This window comes from Piliocolobus tephrosceles, chromosome 19 (assembly GCF_002776525.5).
Source record: "Piliocolobus tephrosceles isolate RC106 chromosome 19, ASM277652v3, whole genome shotgun sequence".
NCBI lineage: Eukaryota > Metazoa > Chordata > Mammalia > Primates > Cercopithecidae > Piliocolobus > Piliocolobus tephrosceles.
In genome coordinates, this window is record NC_045452.1 from 42,396,620 (window position 1) to 42,410,039 (window position 13,420).

At 50.4% G+C, this 13,420-nt stretch overlaps 1 protein-coding gene across 1 annotated transcript in view; it reads right to left on the reverse strand.

Annotated features, from left to right (window-relative positions):
• Positions 1-1,415: 1,415 nt before the first annotated feature.
• SIM2 (SIM bHLH transcription factor 2) overlaps positions 1,416-13,420 on the reverse strand; it is a 42,476-nt gene continuing 30,471 nt past the window's right edge. The window contains exons 7-11 of the mRNA XM_023191378.3: positions 11,748-11,854; positions 7,644-7,791; positions 5,983-6,151; positions 4,545-4,953; positions 1,416-1,973 (exon numbers count right to left, since the gene is read on the reverse strand). Of these exons, the coding sequence (XP_023047146.1) occupies positions 1,546-1,973; positions 4,545-4,953; positions 5,983-6,151; positions 7,644-7,791; positions 11,748-11,854 (1,261 nt within the window). The 3' untranslated portion in view covers positions 1,416-1,545. The remainder of the gene's footprint in view (positions 1,974-4,544; positions 4,954-5,982; positions 6,152-7,643; positions 7,792-11,747; positions 11,855-13,420) is intronic.

Here is a 13,420-nt window from a genome sequence, read left to right on the forward strand (position 1 = left end):
ATTTCCCGTGCACACACTCTCAAGGAGCTGTGAATGAGGTATAGCTGAGTGCGTGGAGAGGTGGGCACCTCCCTTCCTACCATCCAGCCCCTTCGCTGCATGACCCACAGTCCTAAATTTGCAAATTGTGACTCTTAACCATGAGGCCCACTGACAGACACCCTGTAGGGATTGTATCAGGTCCTCACTAAGTGACACAGGGTTGGCAAAAAAAAAAAAGTTCACATTTTGAGAGCAGCTGGTGTAGGTGCACTTGATTCTAGAACAATGAGTTTAAAACATTTGGGAAAACCTCTTTCCGTTCAGAAAGGTGGAAAAAGTTTCCTAATATAAACCATTTTGATAAAGCAGCAAAATGATGCAGTGTTGAAAGGATGAAGAAAATTGAAAGACGGTGGTTCCATGCATTGGTGCAGTTCAGAGCCGTGGCAGTATTTTTCAATGTTGAGATCTTTAAGCAAAACCCATCAAAAATAAAAATTAATAGAAGCTCATTTTTTAAACACTGCTGGTGCTTTACAAAAGGATTTCTGTTTACCTGTTGCACACGTAACATGTTCTTATGTTTTCTTGATGTGTAGAAAATGCTTAAAATGTCTACATCATTTTCATTACATCCCCTTAAGCATGTTTTTCCTCCACACGGTGCAGTCCATTGACAGTGTTCGGTATTGCACATGCAATTTAACTTTATTAGCACTATTTGTAGCAAACACGAACCTAGTGAATTACAGAGCTGTGTGGACCAGAGGGATTTTGCCACGTAATAATTAAGCTTGACAGGGTCATTCTCATAAACTCTCTGGCTACATATATATTTTTGCATTTAATGCCTATTCAGTATATTCTGAAGGTGCTATTCTTGGTGTTATCAAGAGTTTATAGGGGTTAGGGGGAAGTAAGAGCTTGTTAATGGATTTGTGAAGCACACCCATGTTCACAGACACAAAAAATGGAATTGCATGGTCACCCCCTTAGTCTTGGCTTGTTGGTTTTTGAAGAAAGGGTTAAATAAAAACAAAAATAATGAGACTCTTGAATGACTTAAAGACAGTGGAGTTGTGTATTCATGGGACTTACAATTGTCACTTCTGCCTTCACCTAAGCATCCAAAAGGGCTCGGGACACAGGCGTCCCCTTCCAGGGCTGCCATCCACTTGGAAGAGCGGACTGTGGCAGGGTGGGTTTTCCCTCCTGAAAGTGGAGGATATTTGCGGAGTGAAATCGCTTAAATCCCCCAGCGGGACTATCGTGGAACGCTGGGGACAAGGCAAGATACGTGAAGCCCGATTTCAAGGTGAGGAAACCAAGCCACCAGCAACTGGGTCGCACTGGCCCTCGCAGGACAGAGGCGGGCGGTCACCTGCCCGGACCCGGGCGCTCCTCGACCCTCAGCACCGGCGCGCGCGGCCTTCGCGGTGGAAATCCGCAAGTCGGCGGCGGGGTCCAATTCAAATAGCTGTCTCGGTCGTGCGCATCTGCCGGGCTCGGTGGCGCCGCAGCCCCGAGGCCGGGTCCAGGCTCCTGGCGCGGGCGGCCGGCGGGTCACCTCCCGTTGGTGATGATGACCGAGGCGCCCAGGTAGTGCGGCAGTGGTGCGCCGGCTGGGGAGGCGGCGGCTGGGCTCGGGTGCCGGGGCCGCAGCGCGCCGGTCGCCGCCTCGGGGCCGCCGGTAGCGCAGGCCAAGCCGGAGGCGGCAGGTGCGGCGCCCCCCAGCGGTCCGCGCCGGGTCAGCACGCGGTGGTAGTTGAGCAGCACGAAGGGCAGCTGTGCCGGCGCGCCCGGGGGCTCGGGGGCCGGGGGCGCGCAGCACTCGGGCGCCGCGCGGGCCAGCGCCAGCCGTGCCCCGTCCCGGGCGGCCTGGCGGGCGGCCTTGGCCGGGCCCAGCGCGGGATCCTCGCGGTAGTGGCCGCAGCTCGGGAAGCTCGGGGGCGCGGTGTCCTCGCCGAACCTGCGCACGGCGGCGGCGGGCGCTGCGGGGACAGGCGACACGTTAGAGGGCAGCAAGGGGCGCGACCGCAGCCACCCCACCCCCAAGCCCCGGGCGCAGCCACCACCCCTCGGCCGCCCACGCGCTCCACCCGCGGGATCGCTGTCGCCCTCCCCCGCCTTAGTCTAGGCTGCGCTGTCCAGTCTCAGGATGCGACCTGAAATGTTCCACGATACAAAGCAGAGAAACAGGTGGAATGCCTGTTAAATAATATGCGGTAATGCAACATATCCAAAATACTATCTCAATGTGCAATCAGTGTGAAACAATTATTGGGATATTTTCTCTTTTTTTTTGGTACTGAGATGGAGAGCACAGGTCACACCTGCCTCACTGCACTGGCCAAATTTCCATGTTCAAGACCACACAGGGTTGGTGGCTACCTGATTGGACGGCAGAGGTCTAGAGGCCACCAGGGGCCCTGGTGTTGCATGGCCCCTGTCTGCCTTGACTTCTTCTGCCGGTCCCTCAGTGGAGAGGGGTGGGAAGCACCCCGATCGGTTTCGCTGTGTTGTAATGAAAAATAACCACTCTCATCTACTCAGTCCGATGCCTGACATTAAGTAGCTCCCTGGCTTGTTTTCTTGTTTTGTTTTGTTTTTGTCGTTTTCTGTTTGTCAACATTTGTCTTCCTTTAATACCAAAAAGACTAGAAAGCGGATCGCAAATTGCCTCAAATTAGCACCTTGGGTCCACTTTTTTTTTTTGAGAGGGAGTCTCGCTCTGTCGCCCACATTTTATCAAGTGTGTGATAAGGAGATTGTTAACTTCTTTCACTTTTAAAATAGTGGTAAAAGTCAAATACCATGTGACAGCATTAGCCAGCATTGACACACAAACTCAAGTCAATCTCAAGTGGGTAATATTTTCAGCTGTTATCAAAACCCTTTGCTTTGTCTTCCTTTGCTTGGATGTTCTGGAGGATCCCTTCCTTGGTTATGTGAGGGACCCAAGGTGTTCATGGGTGTGGCAGATGCAAATCTAAGGGATCAGTGGCCCCTGGGACAGGCCAGGTCAAAAGGCAGGCGGCCTGGCCCTGGTGGCCAGTGTGGTCTTTTCTAAGTTAGCTACTTCTGAAAAAACATGTCCTAGTGATTTCCAGTAAGGCGGCATTCTCCTGTAATCTATCCCTCTTCTCAGATTTGGGAAGAGATGTTATCTCAGCTTCAAGTCACAAGACAGAGCAAGAGATTCCTAGGATTTGCAGGAGAAGTAGGATGAGGCCCAAAAGGAGCAGAGCCCTACCTGCCTGTAGAGCGGGGAGAGGGAACTTCGTGGAGCTCTCTTCTTTAAGTCCTTTGTCTTTAAGCAGGGGCTGGTGTGCTGCTTTTCTGGGGTACGTCATCCTTTTTTTTTTTTTTTTTTTTTTTTTTGAGACAGAGGCTCACTCTGTTACCCCGGCTGAAGTGCAGTGGTGTGCTCTCAGCTCACTGCAACCTCCACCTCCCAGGTTCAAGTGATCCTCCCACCTCAGCCTCTGGAGTAGCCAGGATTTCAGGTGCTCACCACCGAGCCCAACTAATTTTTGTATTTTTAGTGGAGACGGGATTTCACCACGTTGGTCAGGCTGGTCTCAAACTCCTGACCTCAGGTGATCCGCCCACCTTGGCCTCCCAAAGTGCTGGGATTACAGGCATGAGCCACCGAGCCCGACCTGGGGCACATAATCCTGATGTCACCTTCACCCACATTTTAGTGGCACTGCAGGACATCTGCACCATCTCGGTCTACACTCTGAGCGGCAGTTAGTCTGGGTGCAATGGGAATACATGTCCTGCAGCTAAACCTCCGTCCCCACCTTCCACTCTCTGCCTGGGGTTGTTCCAGTGAGCAAACAGGAGTCAGTCTGCGCCCTGGAGAGCTGGCAGTATCTCCACAGAGGGCATCTGCTTGCCTGCCCCCAGAAGAAGGCGAAAGGCCATTCCTTTCTGCTGTTGAAGTAGCATGTGCAGGGCAGGCCCCTACTGTGTGCCATGTCCTTGGAAACAGGCACATCACAGCTTATGACTCCATTTTACAAGTGAAGAAACCGAGCCCTGGAGGGTTTGTGTTCTTCGCCCTGGGTTGGTGAGTGGCATTTCTGTCCCCAAGCCCATGAATTTCCACCACAGTTTTCCCCACTTCCAAAACTGGCATGGGAAAACAGCCAATAGGCCGTTTGTCTCAAATATTCACTTCTGGATGGAGTGGAAAGGAATCTTGAAAAGAAATGCAGCTGGGGTGTTCTCGGCACATGGGAGCTGGTTTTGAAAATCACTGTCCCCCTTTGTGTGGTGAATGTGGCCAGGATTTACGCGAAGGCAGGATACTCGGTTTTCCTTTGCCCTTTATACTGTCACTAGTGTTCCCGAGGCAGGCAGACTGCCATTTCTCACTCGAGGAGCGCCTGCGTTGGGAGCAGGAAAGCACAGCAAGCCCTACTTAGAAGCAGAAAGAGGGAAAGTTTGCACAAAGCGTGAGGGTTCTGTCTCCATCTGCCACCCACCGCCACGGCTGCTTCAGCCCCCGGCCATGCCCGGTCCTCCCGCCTTCCCCACGAGCAGACTTCACCCACCTTCGTAGCTTGGCACTAGGCTGTGCCGAGCAGTGTTCGCCGGTGGCTCTGGAGGATGTTTAGCTGGAGACGAGCTGCTAGGCACTAGGGGGTTGGCATAATGCCACTGGCATTCACCACTGGCTGGCAGTGTGCTCAGGAAAAAGTGTGCCACCTCACAAGGGGATCCTTGGGGCTGCCCAAACTTGGCCGGCAACATTGGCTTTTTGCTGCTGAAGACGTGAGAGTCCAGCGGGAAGTGTCCGTAATGGTAGGAGAAGGGCAGGCTGTAGGATGGTGTGTACAGAAGGTCACTACTTTCTGAGTGGAGCTGCGGTTCCGGAGGAACGGGAGCGCTTGCAGGGGGACTGGCTCTCCAGTTTCCGAGCTGGCCGCATTCCAGTTTGTCCATTTGGAACGAGCTGTATTGCTGCATGGCAAAGAAGATGGATGAAGGGCGAACAAGGGGCCAGCAGGAAGGAAGCTGCCTTCCGGCCCTGCAAGATCCGCCCCAACGGGGCCCAACCCCACCCAAGGGCTGCCCCTACCCTCGCCACCACAGCAAGGTCCCACTGGTGACAGGCACACAACAAGCAATACCCCAGTGACCTACTCCCAGGGTAGAAAGAGATCCCACACCCCGAACTAACAACAAATCAGACACACATGACACTTGCTGTTTCTTTTCTTTCTTCTTTTTTTGGCATATGGAGGCAGTGACGTTCAACGGGTCTATCTGCTAATGACCATGCTACCAACGTTCACTTGGCATAGAACAGTCAGAGCACTTATTTATTTATTTATTTTTGTGATGGAGCCTCGCCCTGTCGCCCAGGCTGGAGTGCAGTGGCACTGTCTCGGCTCACTGCAACCTCTACCTCCCGGCTTCAAGCGATTCCCGTCTCAGCCTCCTGAGTAGCTGGGACTACAGGCACACGCCACCACGCCCAGCTAATTTTTGTATTTTTAATAGAGATGGAGTTTCACCATGTTGGCCAGGCTAGACTCAAACTCCTGACCTCAGGTGATCCACCTGCCTTGGCCTCCCAAAGTGCTGGTATTACAGGCATGGGCCACCACACCCAGCTGACAATTGCTGTTTCTGAGAGCTCACAAACTACTTTTTAAAAAAGAGGCAGGGCTTTCATTTTTCAAGTGCTGTGGAAATACAGTGGACTGGTGTTCTAACCCACCAGTCTAGAATCTAACCCGTGGATCCTAATAGTCTGAAGTGCCTTTCCAATTTAGTCTTCTGTTTCCTAAACTTGGCTGGCCCACCGGGATGTCAGCCTTCCCAGGCTGTCACTATCGTGTAGGCAGGACCTCCCGGAGGGACCTTGCTGCACGGCAGGGAGATCCCTGCTGTGCAATGAGAGGCTCCCATTCCTTATCGTGTCCAGGTGTCTCAAACCCCTAGGATAGATGTCAGCACCCCAAAACTGCAGGACATGCATGTTACCTGTGGGGGGTAAGGGTTTGTTCTCAGCTTTGTCTTCATCTTGGTATTTTTGGGTTTCACTAATTTCCTAGTTTCTTGTGAGGTAGACAAGGCGGTCCTCCAGGAGTCCTGGGACTTGGCAGTGGACACCTGCTCCAAGGACAGCTGAAGTTCCTTGTATTCAATCTCCCTGGAAGGTGAGAGTGGGCCGAGTCATGTCCAGCAGCAGCTTCCCTGGCACCAGCCCTTGGGGAGGACATTCTCAGTGCTCCAATGTGTCTTTTCACTGGGGTTGGATGTGGATGGGATTTGAGACAAGGCCAGCTCACCCTCATTATAAAAGCAGCCCCAGGCCGGGCCATCGCAGGAAATGCTGAGCCAGGTCAGAGCTCTCTCCAGTCCCACAAAGCCCCAAACACATTTCTGGGGGAGGTTGTGGGCCACTAGGAAAGCTGTCAAGGGAAAAAGGGACAGGCGGAAATGCCATGGATGAGATCCACCTGCATCCAACATGAGCACCTGTGGCCCAGCTGCCTCTCCAGTTACCACTCCAAGAGGCAAGAGTCTGGGACCCTCTGCGGGCCTGGGAGCCTGACCACCAGCTTTGTGTATTCTCACACTGGGGGCCCATCTCTGCCCTAAAGAACCAACTCAGCAGGGTCATGTTCACACAGGGAGACGTCGACCCAGCGAACCAGCCCACACGTTTGCTCAGGAAGAATAACTAAAGAGCTAAACTGTTTTCTCCCTGACAGTTTTGCCAGAATCACTTGATTTCTAAGACACACAGTCATTCTATGAACAAACCTAGAGCCTATATCCTCACCCCAGATGAAGTGCAAATGAGAACCCTTTTCATCACAGGGCTGGGGCACAGCAAGGGTCAGAGCCTGGAGCAAGGTGATTTAACCTACAATAGCTATGGTGGGTGAAAAGTAATATATGGCCCCAGATAGACATCTGTCCTGTTGCTTTTAATGGCCTTAAAAGTATTTGCAGGCTGGGTACCTTGGCTCATGCCTGTAATTCCAGCACTTTGGGAGGCTGAGTGGGAGGATCACTTGAAGCCAGGAGTTTGAGACCAGCCTGGGCAACATAGCAAAACCCTGTCTCTACAAAAACATATATATTTTTAATTTAAAAAAAAAAAAAAAAGCATTTGCAACTGAACTTGACCTTCTGGAATGTTTAAAGGACCAAATATTTACCATCATTTGCAACAGGCTCTATAGGAAGACAGGCAAAAAATGGGGTATTTCCCGTCTCAAACAGCAGGAGCATCCAAGTTGATCTGAAGGCTTATAGGCATGGATAGCACAAGTTTGTATTCTTGATCGGGGGTGTGCACCCTCTTTGCACCCTATTCAGGATGGGGGGCATCCCCACCCACCCCCGATGCTCCTCACTAGGCAGTGTGATGGGATCTTAAGCTATGCCCAGTGCAGACCCCCTCCTCCTGGCTCCCCCTGCAGCCTAGCACTTGACCTTCACGTCTGAGTATAGAAATAGTTTGGACCTTCCAAAATGACCAGATTGCTGGAGAAAAAAAAAAAAAAAACAGGAGACAAATGAACAGTTTGAGAAAGAGGAAAGAGAGAGAGAGAGATGGTGCTTATGGGAGCCATCCGATGTGGGACAGGAGGAGAAAAGAGCAAGGAGAGAAACAAATACGTGTGACTTACGTGAGAACATAATTGACACTCACGATGCAGTGGGGCCGGGACGAGCGGCTGTTGTGCACCACGGTGGCGTAGCTCTGCACCCACACCCAGCCGCCCCGCTTGGACAGCAGCCGGTAGTACTTGGTGGTGACCTGGCCCTTCACCAACACTGCAAACACAAGGTGACATGAGTCCTCAGACGCTTCGCAGGCCCCACCTCTGGGATGCTGCCCCCAATGGACTCCTCTGAGAACTTGCCAAAGGGGGCGGGCTTTCTCCGCTGGAGGATGCATGTCTGTGTGTGTCTCGTGCGTTCGCGCACACGCGCGCACACGCAGACACAGACACGTGCACACACACAATGTGCACGCATGCACACATGCACGCACACGCACGCACAGGCAGACACGGACACGTATACACACAGACGTGCACGCATGCACACACGCACATGCACGCACACGCACGCACACACGCGCAAACATGTGCACACAGGAATTTTGCCTACAACTTCAAGGAGTTCCCACCCATTAAGAACTCCCATTTAACAGTCATTGCTTTCATTGAGGGAAACATTTGCCACCACAGTTTGTACCTGGCAGAGTGAAAAAATTGAATCGGCTTTTTAGTTTCCAAAATGCCATGATTATGTCTTAATCCCCAAATCCTTAATGGGCAGGGGGGTGAGTGATGTAGTTATTTACACAAAGTAGTTAAGTGCATTCAACCAAGTGTCAAGCTGTTGCTGATGTTTGCTGTTCAAGAACATGAGGATATTCACAGTGAAACTGTTTGTTACTCTGTTGCCCTTTATATTTTCTTCCCATTAATCCCAGTTTTCCTTGGGCTCATTAATTTGCTATGTTGTTTATGTAGGAAGGACCTCTACTTGGTTACAGAGTTCCTGAAAATTGGGCCTATGGGCCTGCTTCTGTGCTTGGGTGCAAACTCCAGGCTGCTAAGCAGCTCAGCCAAAGGCTCGGTGCACCCATAAACCACAGTTCCACCTCACTGCCTTCCAGGAGGCAGGTCAGGGAGGAAAGTGCCAGAACCTGCAGGTGGGCAGTGGAGAGGTGAAGCTTCTCCAGGGAAGGGGAAGATAGCACAAGTCTAGAAAGGCATCCTTGGATGCCTGGGTCCTCAGCTCCAGAACATTCCTGCTTCTCAAGGCAGCACTGGCCCCTGGACCTAACTAGCAGCTGTCTGAGCAGAGATTTGGGGAGGTGGCCAAAGGGGCTGAGTCTGTGACTGTACCAGCTGGCGCTGAAGGAAACTCCCCAAGGCATATATCCAACAAAAATTCAGACTTTGAGGCTCATATGCAACAAAAATTCAGCCTTCCTATCAAACCACTAGGCAAAGCCCCCAGTCTCTGCCCAAACACTCCTGGGCTCTCCATGGCCCTTTACGCTTCCTTTTCACCTTGCAGATGGCTCTTTCTCATCCACATCAAAATATTTTGGTACAAAAGAAACACTGCACGGAGTTATTCACCTTACTATATAAAGGGTTTGTACAGATTGATAAAAACACAAAGGCCCTAAAAGCAATACAGGCAAAGAACATGAATAATAATTCATCAGAGAATAAATATAATGGGCGAAATGATGAACAAATGCCCAACTCCCTTGTTTAACTTAATGGCAGATCCATCCATCAGATCAACAGACATTAAAATAGAAAACAAACATTGTATGATTCCCTTTACGTGAAATGTCCAGAATAGGCACATCCACAGGGTTCAAAAGCAAATGAGTGGGTGCCAGGGGCTGAAGGGCGAGGGCCACTGGAGTGACAGTCTCCTTTGGGATGACGAAAACATTCTGGAATTAAAGGCGATAGTTGTACAACACTGTGAATATAACTAAAAACCACTGAAAATGGTGAGAAAGGTGAATTTTATCTTAAAAAAAAAATGGAAGGCCAACAGGTGACACCGGCTAATATATGGTGAGTGGCATTTTCTTTTTTCTTTCTTTTTTTGTTTTTTTTTTTGTTTTTTTTCAGACAGACTCTCTCCGTGTTGCTCAGGCTGGAGTGCAGTGGCATGATCTCAGCTCACTGAAACCTCCGCCTCCTGGGTTCAAGCAATTCTCCTGCCTCAGCCTCCCCAGTTTTGCCAGTTAGCCAGGCTGGTCTCAAACTCCTGACCTCAAGTGATCCTCCTGCCTCGCCCTCCCATAGTTTGCCATTATGGCAAACTATGCAGTCATTACAGGCACGAGCCACGGCGCCGGGCCAGTGAGAGGTATTTTTATGTGTGATGGAAGGATGAGTTGGTGTGGTCCTTCTGGAAAGCAGTCTGATCGCTCACACCCTCTGACACACGATTTCACTTCTGGGAATTGATCCTATGGAAATTCTGAGCAGTGCAGCACACACTTATGTACAAAGAGTTTCATTGCAGTATTGCTGAAAATTCAGAGGAAAGGGGTGGGGGAGACTTAACTGTTCAACAGTAGGGAAACGAGTAAATACATTATGGTAAACTATACCGCCATTAAAATGATGATTAATAAGAAAATGTAATATTATGGGAAATGCGTATGACACAATGTTAACAGAAGAAAAGACAAGATTCAGAAATGTGTAAAGTATAACTCTAATTATGAAAAAATGGGCACGTGCACACACACCACGCCCTCCAACAAACTGTGATCCTGGACAAGCTACCAACCCCCCTGTGACTCAGTTTCCTCATTTATAAAAAGAGGATAATCAGTCCTTACATCATCTGGTTGTTGAAAGATTAGATGATCTATTTGGGGATTTAGAACACTGGCAGACACAGCTGAAGGGCTCAAAACATATTAACTCTTACCTGACTGAAAATGACAAGATAATTGTCACTTTCTTCTTTTCAGCTTTCCCTGACTTTATAAATTTCCAACAAGGAGGAGGTTTAACCAGAATGATACGTTTTTGGTTTTTTCACATGGGAAAGAAGATTGTGGGGGTTGGGAGGCAGGAATCCAGTCTCCATCAGGCCCCACGACCCCATCAGGATGAACCTGGGGGCATGAGACAGTGCTGCTGTGTAACAAGCATGCCACCGGCTGGAGAGAGGCCTCTCTTTTTTTAATTTTAAAAAAGTAAGTGTCACTTTTTTTTCGAGACGGAGTTTCGCTCTGCTGCCCAGGCTAGAGTGCAGTGGCGTGAGCTCAGCTTACTGCAAACTCTGCCTCCCAGGTTCACACCATTCTCCTGCCTCAGCCTTCCAAGTAGCTGGGACTACAGGCGCCCGCCACCATGCCTGGCTTATATTTTGTATTTTTAGTAGAGATGGGGTTTCACCATGTTAGCCAGGATGGTCTCAATCTCCTGACCTTGTGATGCGCCCGCCTCAGCCTCCCAAAGTGCTGGGATTACAGGCATGAGCCACTGCTCCTGGCCAAAGCGTCACTTCTTCAAACATTTCAGTGACTAGAGCATCCCCACTATGTCCAGATGTTCCCAAACCACCTCCACTGGCAAATCAAATCGGTGTTTGTTAACCCTTGTTAACAAATCTTGTGTGTCCCAAGATGACCTCTCCCATTGTGGATCAGTGGCCTTCCTGGGCTTCCCCTAGCCGGCAGGCGTATAGCAGTCGGAGACGGCTCTGCGTGGGTTCAGCTCCCAGCTCCGCCACCTCCCAGCTGTATGAAGGTGGGCAAGTGGCTTAACCTATCTGGACCTCAGCGTCCTCACTGGTAAAATGAGGATCGTGACCATGAGGCCCTCCCTTATTGGGCTGGTAATGTGTTTAGTCACTTAAACTAGTGCCCCACAGCAGTAAGAGCTCCATAACCAGCAGTTCGTCCACTGTTGTTGCTGTTATTCACAAATGGTGTCCAGATCATAGAGTTTAGGTTCCACATCCACAATCTAGAATCCAGGCAACTTCCTGCTCCTACACCTGCTAGAGTCTCGCTGAAAGGGTGCACACAGCTGCTTGAGAACCGACAAAACAGGCAGCTGTACTTAATCATGGGGTGGAGGACGCCACACTCGAGGCTTGACATTCAAGTGTGTATCATGGATGATAACTGCACCAACAAAAGGGACATGTCCCCCCCAGCTCAGTCCTCAGCGCCTCCTCCCTGACCAGCTACCTCCCGTGGCTGGGGTGGGTGTGCTACTCACGGAGGTGGTGTGCGTAGCGGAGGTGGAACACGTCGCAGCCATGCACGTGATGGTATAGGGTCTTCTCGATCAGGTCCTGTGGCTCGTACCCCGTCACCTCGGTCACCCTGCGGGGGCACGGCGGCTCAGTGAGTTACACCACTCTGCAGACTGCCTTTCATTTAAACTAATATTGGTTTTGCCAACTAATCAAGTGCTAAAAGGCTCAGGGGGGAAATGTTGATTTTGGAAACTGAGAATGATCTTTTTTACAAGAAGCAAGTCTTTGAACTCTAGCCCGGTACAGGATGTAGCACTATTCATGAACGAGAATGTTCTTCTGAAACCACCGGCTAAGAGAATGTTTGGAATGGCTTAAAATTGTAGCCTTTTTCGAAGTTCAGCTTATCAGGGAATGCTTACGAGTGAACTTTGATACCGATATTGTGAGAAAGCTGCTACGGTGAGAAAGAACGCACTCTTGGAGGGCCTTGGGGGGACGGTCCTGTGCGCGTGATTTTTATAAATTGTGGTAAAATATACATAATATAAAATTCACCATGGTAACCACTTCTACCATACAATTCAGTGGTATTTGGTGCACTCACAATGTTGTGTAACAGGCATCACTGCCCCTTTCCAGAGCTTTCCATGACCCCCAAACATTCTGTTCCTTTTAAACATCAGTTCCCCACTGCCCCCTGCCCAGCCCCCAGTAGCCTCCATTCTACTTTTTGTCTCTAAGAATTTGTCTCTTGGAGAAAGTTCATGTCTGTGGGATGGCACACCATGTGGCCTTTTGTGTGTGGCTTCTTTCACTCAGCATGATGTTTCCAAGGCTATCCATGCTGCGGCATGTGTCTGAACTTCATTCCTTCTTAGGACTGAATAACTTTCTGTTTCATGTAGACATCACATTTGGTTCCTCCATCCCTCTGTCTGTGGGCATTTGTTTGCACATCTTGGCTCCTGCGGGCGTGAGTGTTGAAACCTCTGTTGCATGCTAGACACTGTTGATTGGCACAGATGGTCTCAGGATGCTGCCGTTGGGTGATTCCCACTATTGGGAATTACGGAATAACTGGAGATCTTTAAGGCTCCTATGAGGGTAGGATTGGCTCAGACCCCCCAGAAGACAGGAAAACGACCTAAGATATTGTGACTAAAAGGAAAGCCTTAAGCTTTCTAGAGAAATGGAAGCATTTTCCTGGGGCTTACGTGACACAACCCCTCTGTGTTCTCATCGAGCCCCAGGCATATTAATTTCCCACTTCGGCTCTTTGAAGAAAAGTGGCTCTCAGTACCCCAGACCACATCATCACCCGCATGGGGATCGCTCTGGCCGTAGGTGGAAGCTGCACGTGGCAACGATGGTTTCCCAGGCTTTGGGCAATGGGGCCGGGCACCATGTCCTCGAAGGGGGTGGTCCTCAGCATCCTGGTGATGGATTTTCAAGAACAGATGAAAGAGAGAGGGATGAAGGGATTCCAAGGCAGGTGCGGCTATGGTGCAGAGTCAGTCCTGGAGACCGGGTGAGGCTGGGGAAAGAGGGAGGGCCAGGGCTGGGGGACCTCCCTGCTAGGATAGGAGACGTTAGCTGTAAATTAAGCTGAGAAACTTGACCTCACTTTCATTCTTTAACCCGCTTCCCTTTCTGTTAAGATCTGCTCAAGCTTTGGGTCGTAAATCTCGGA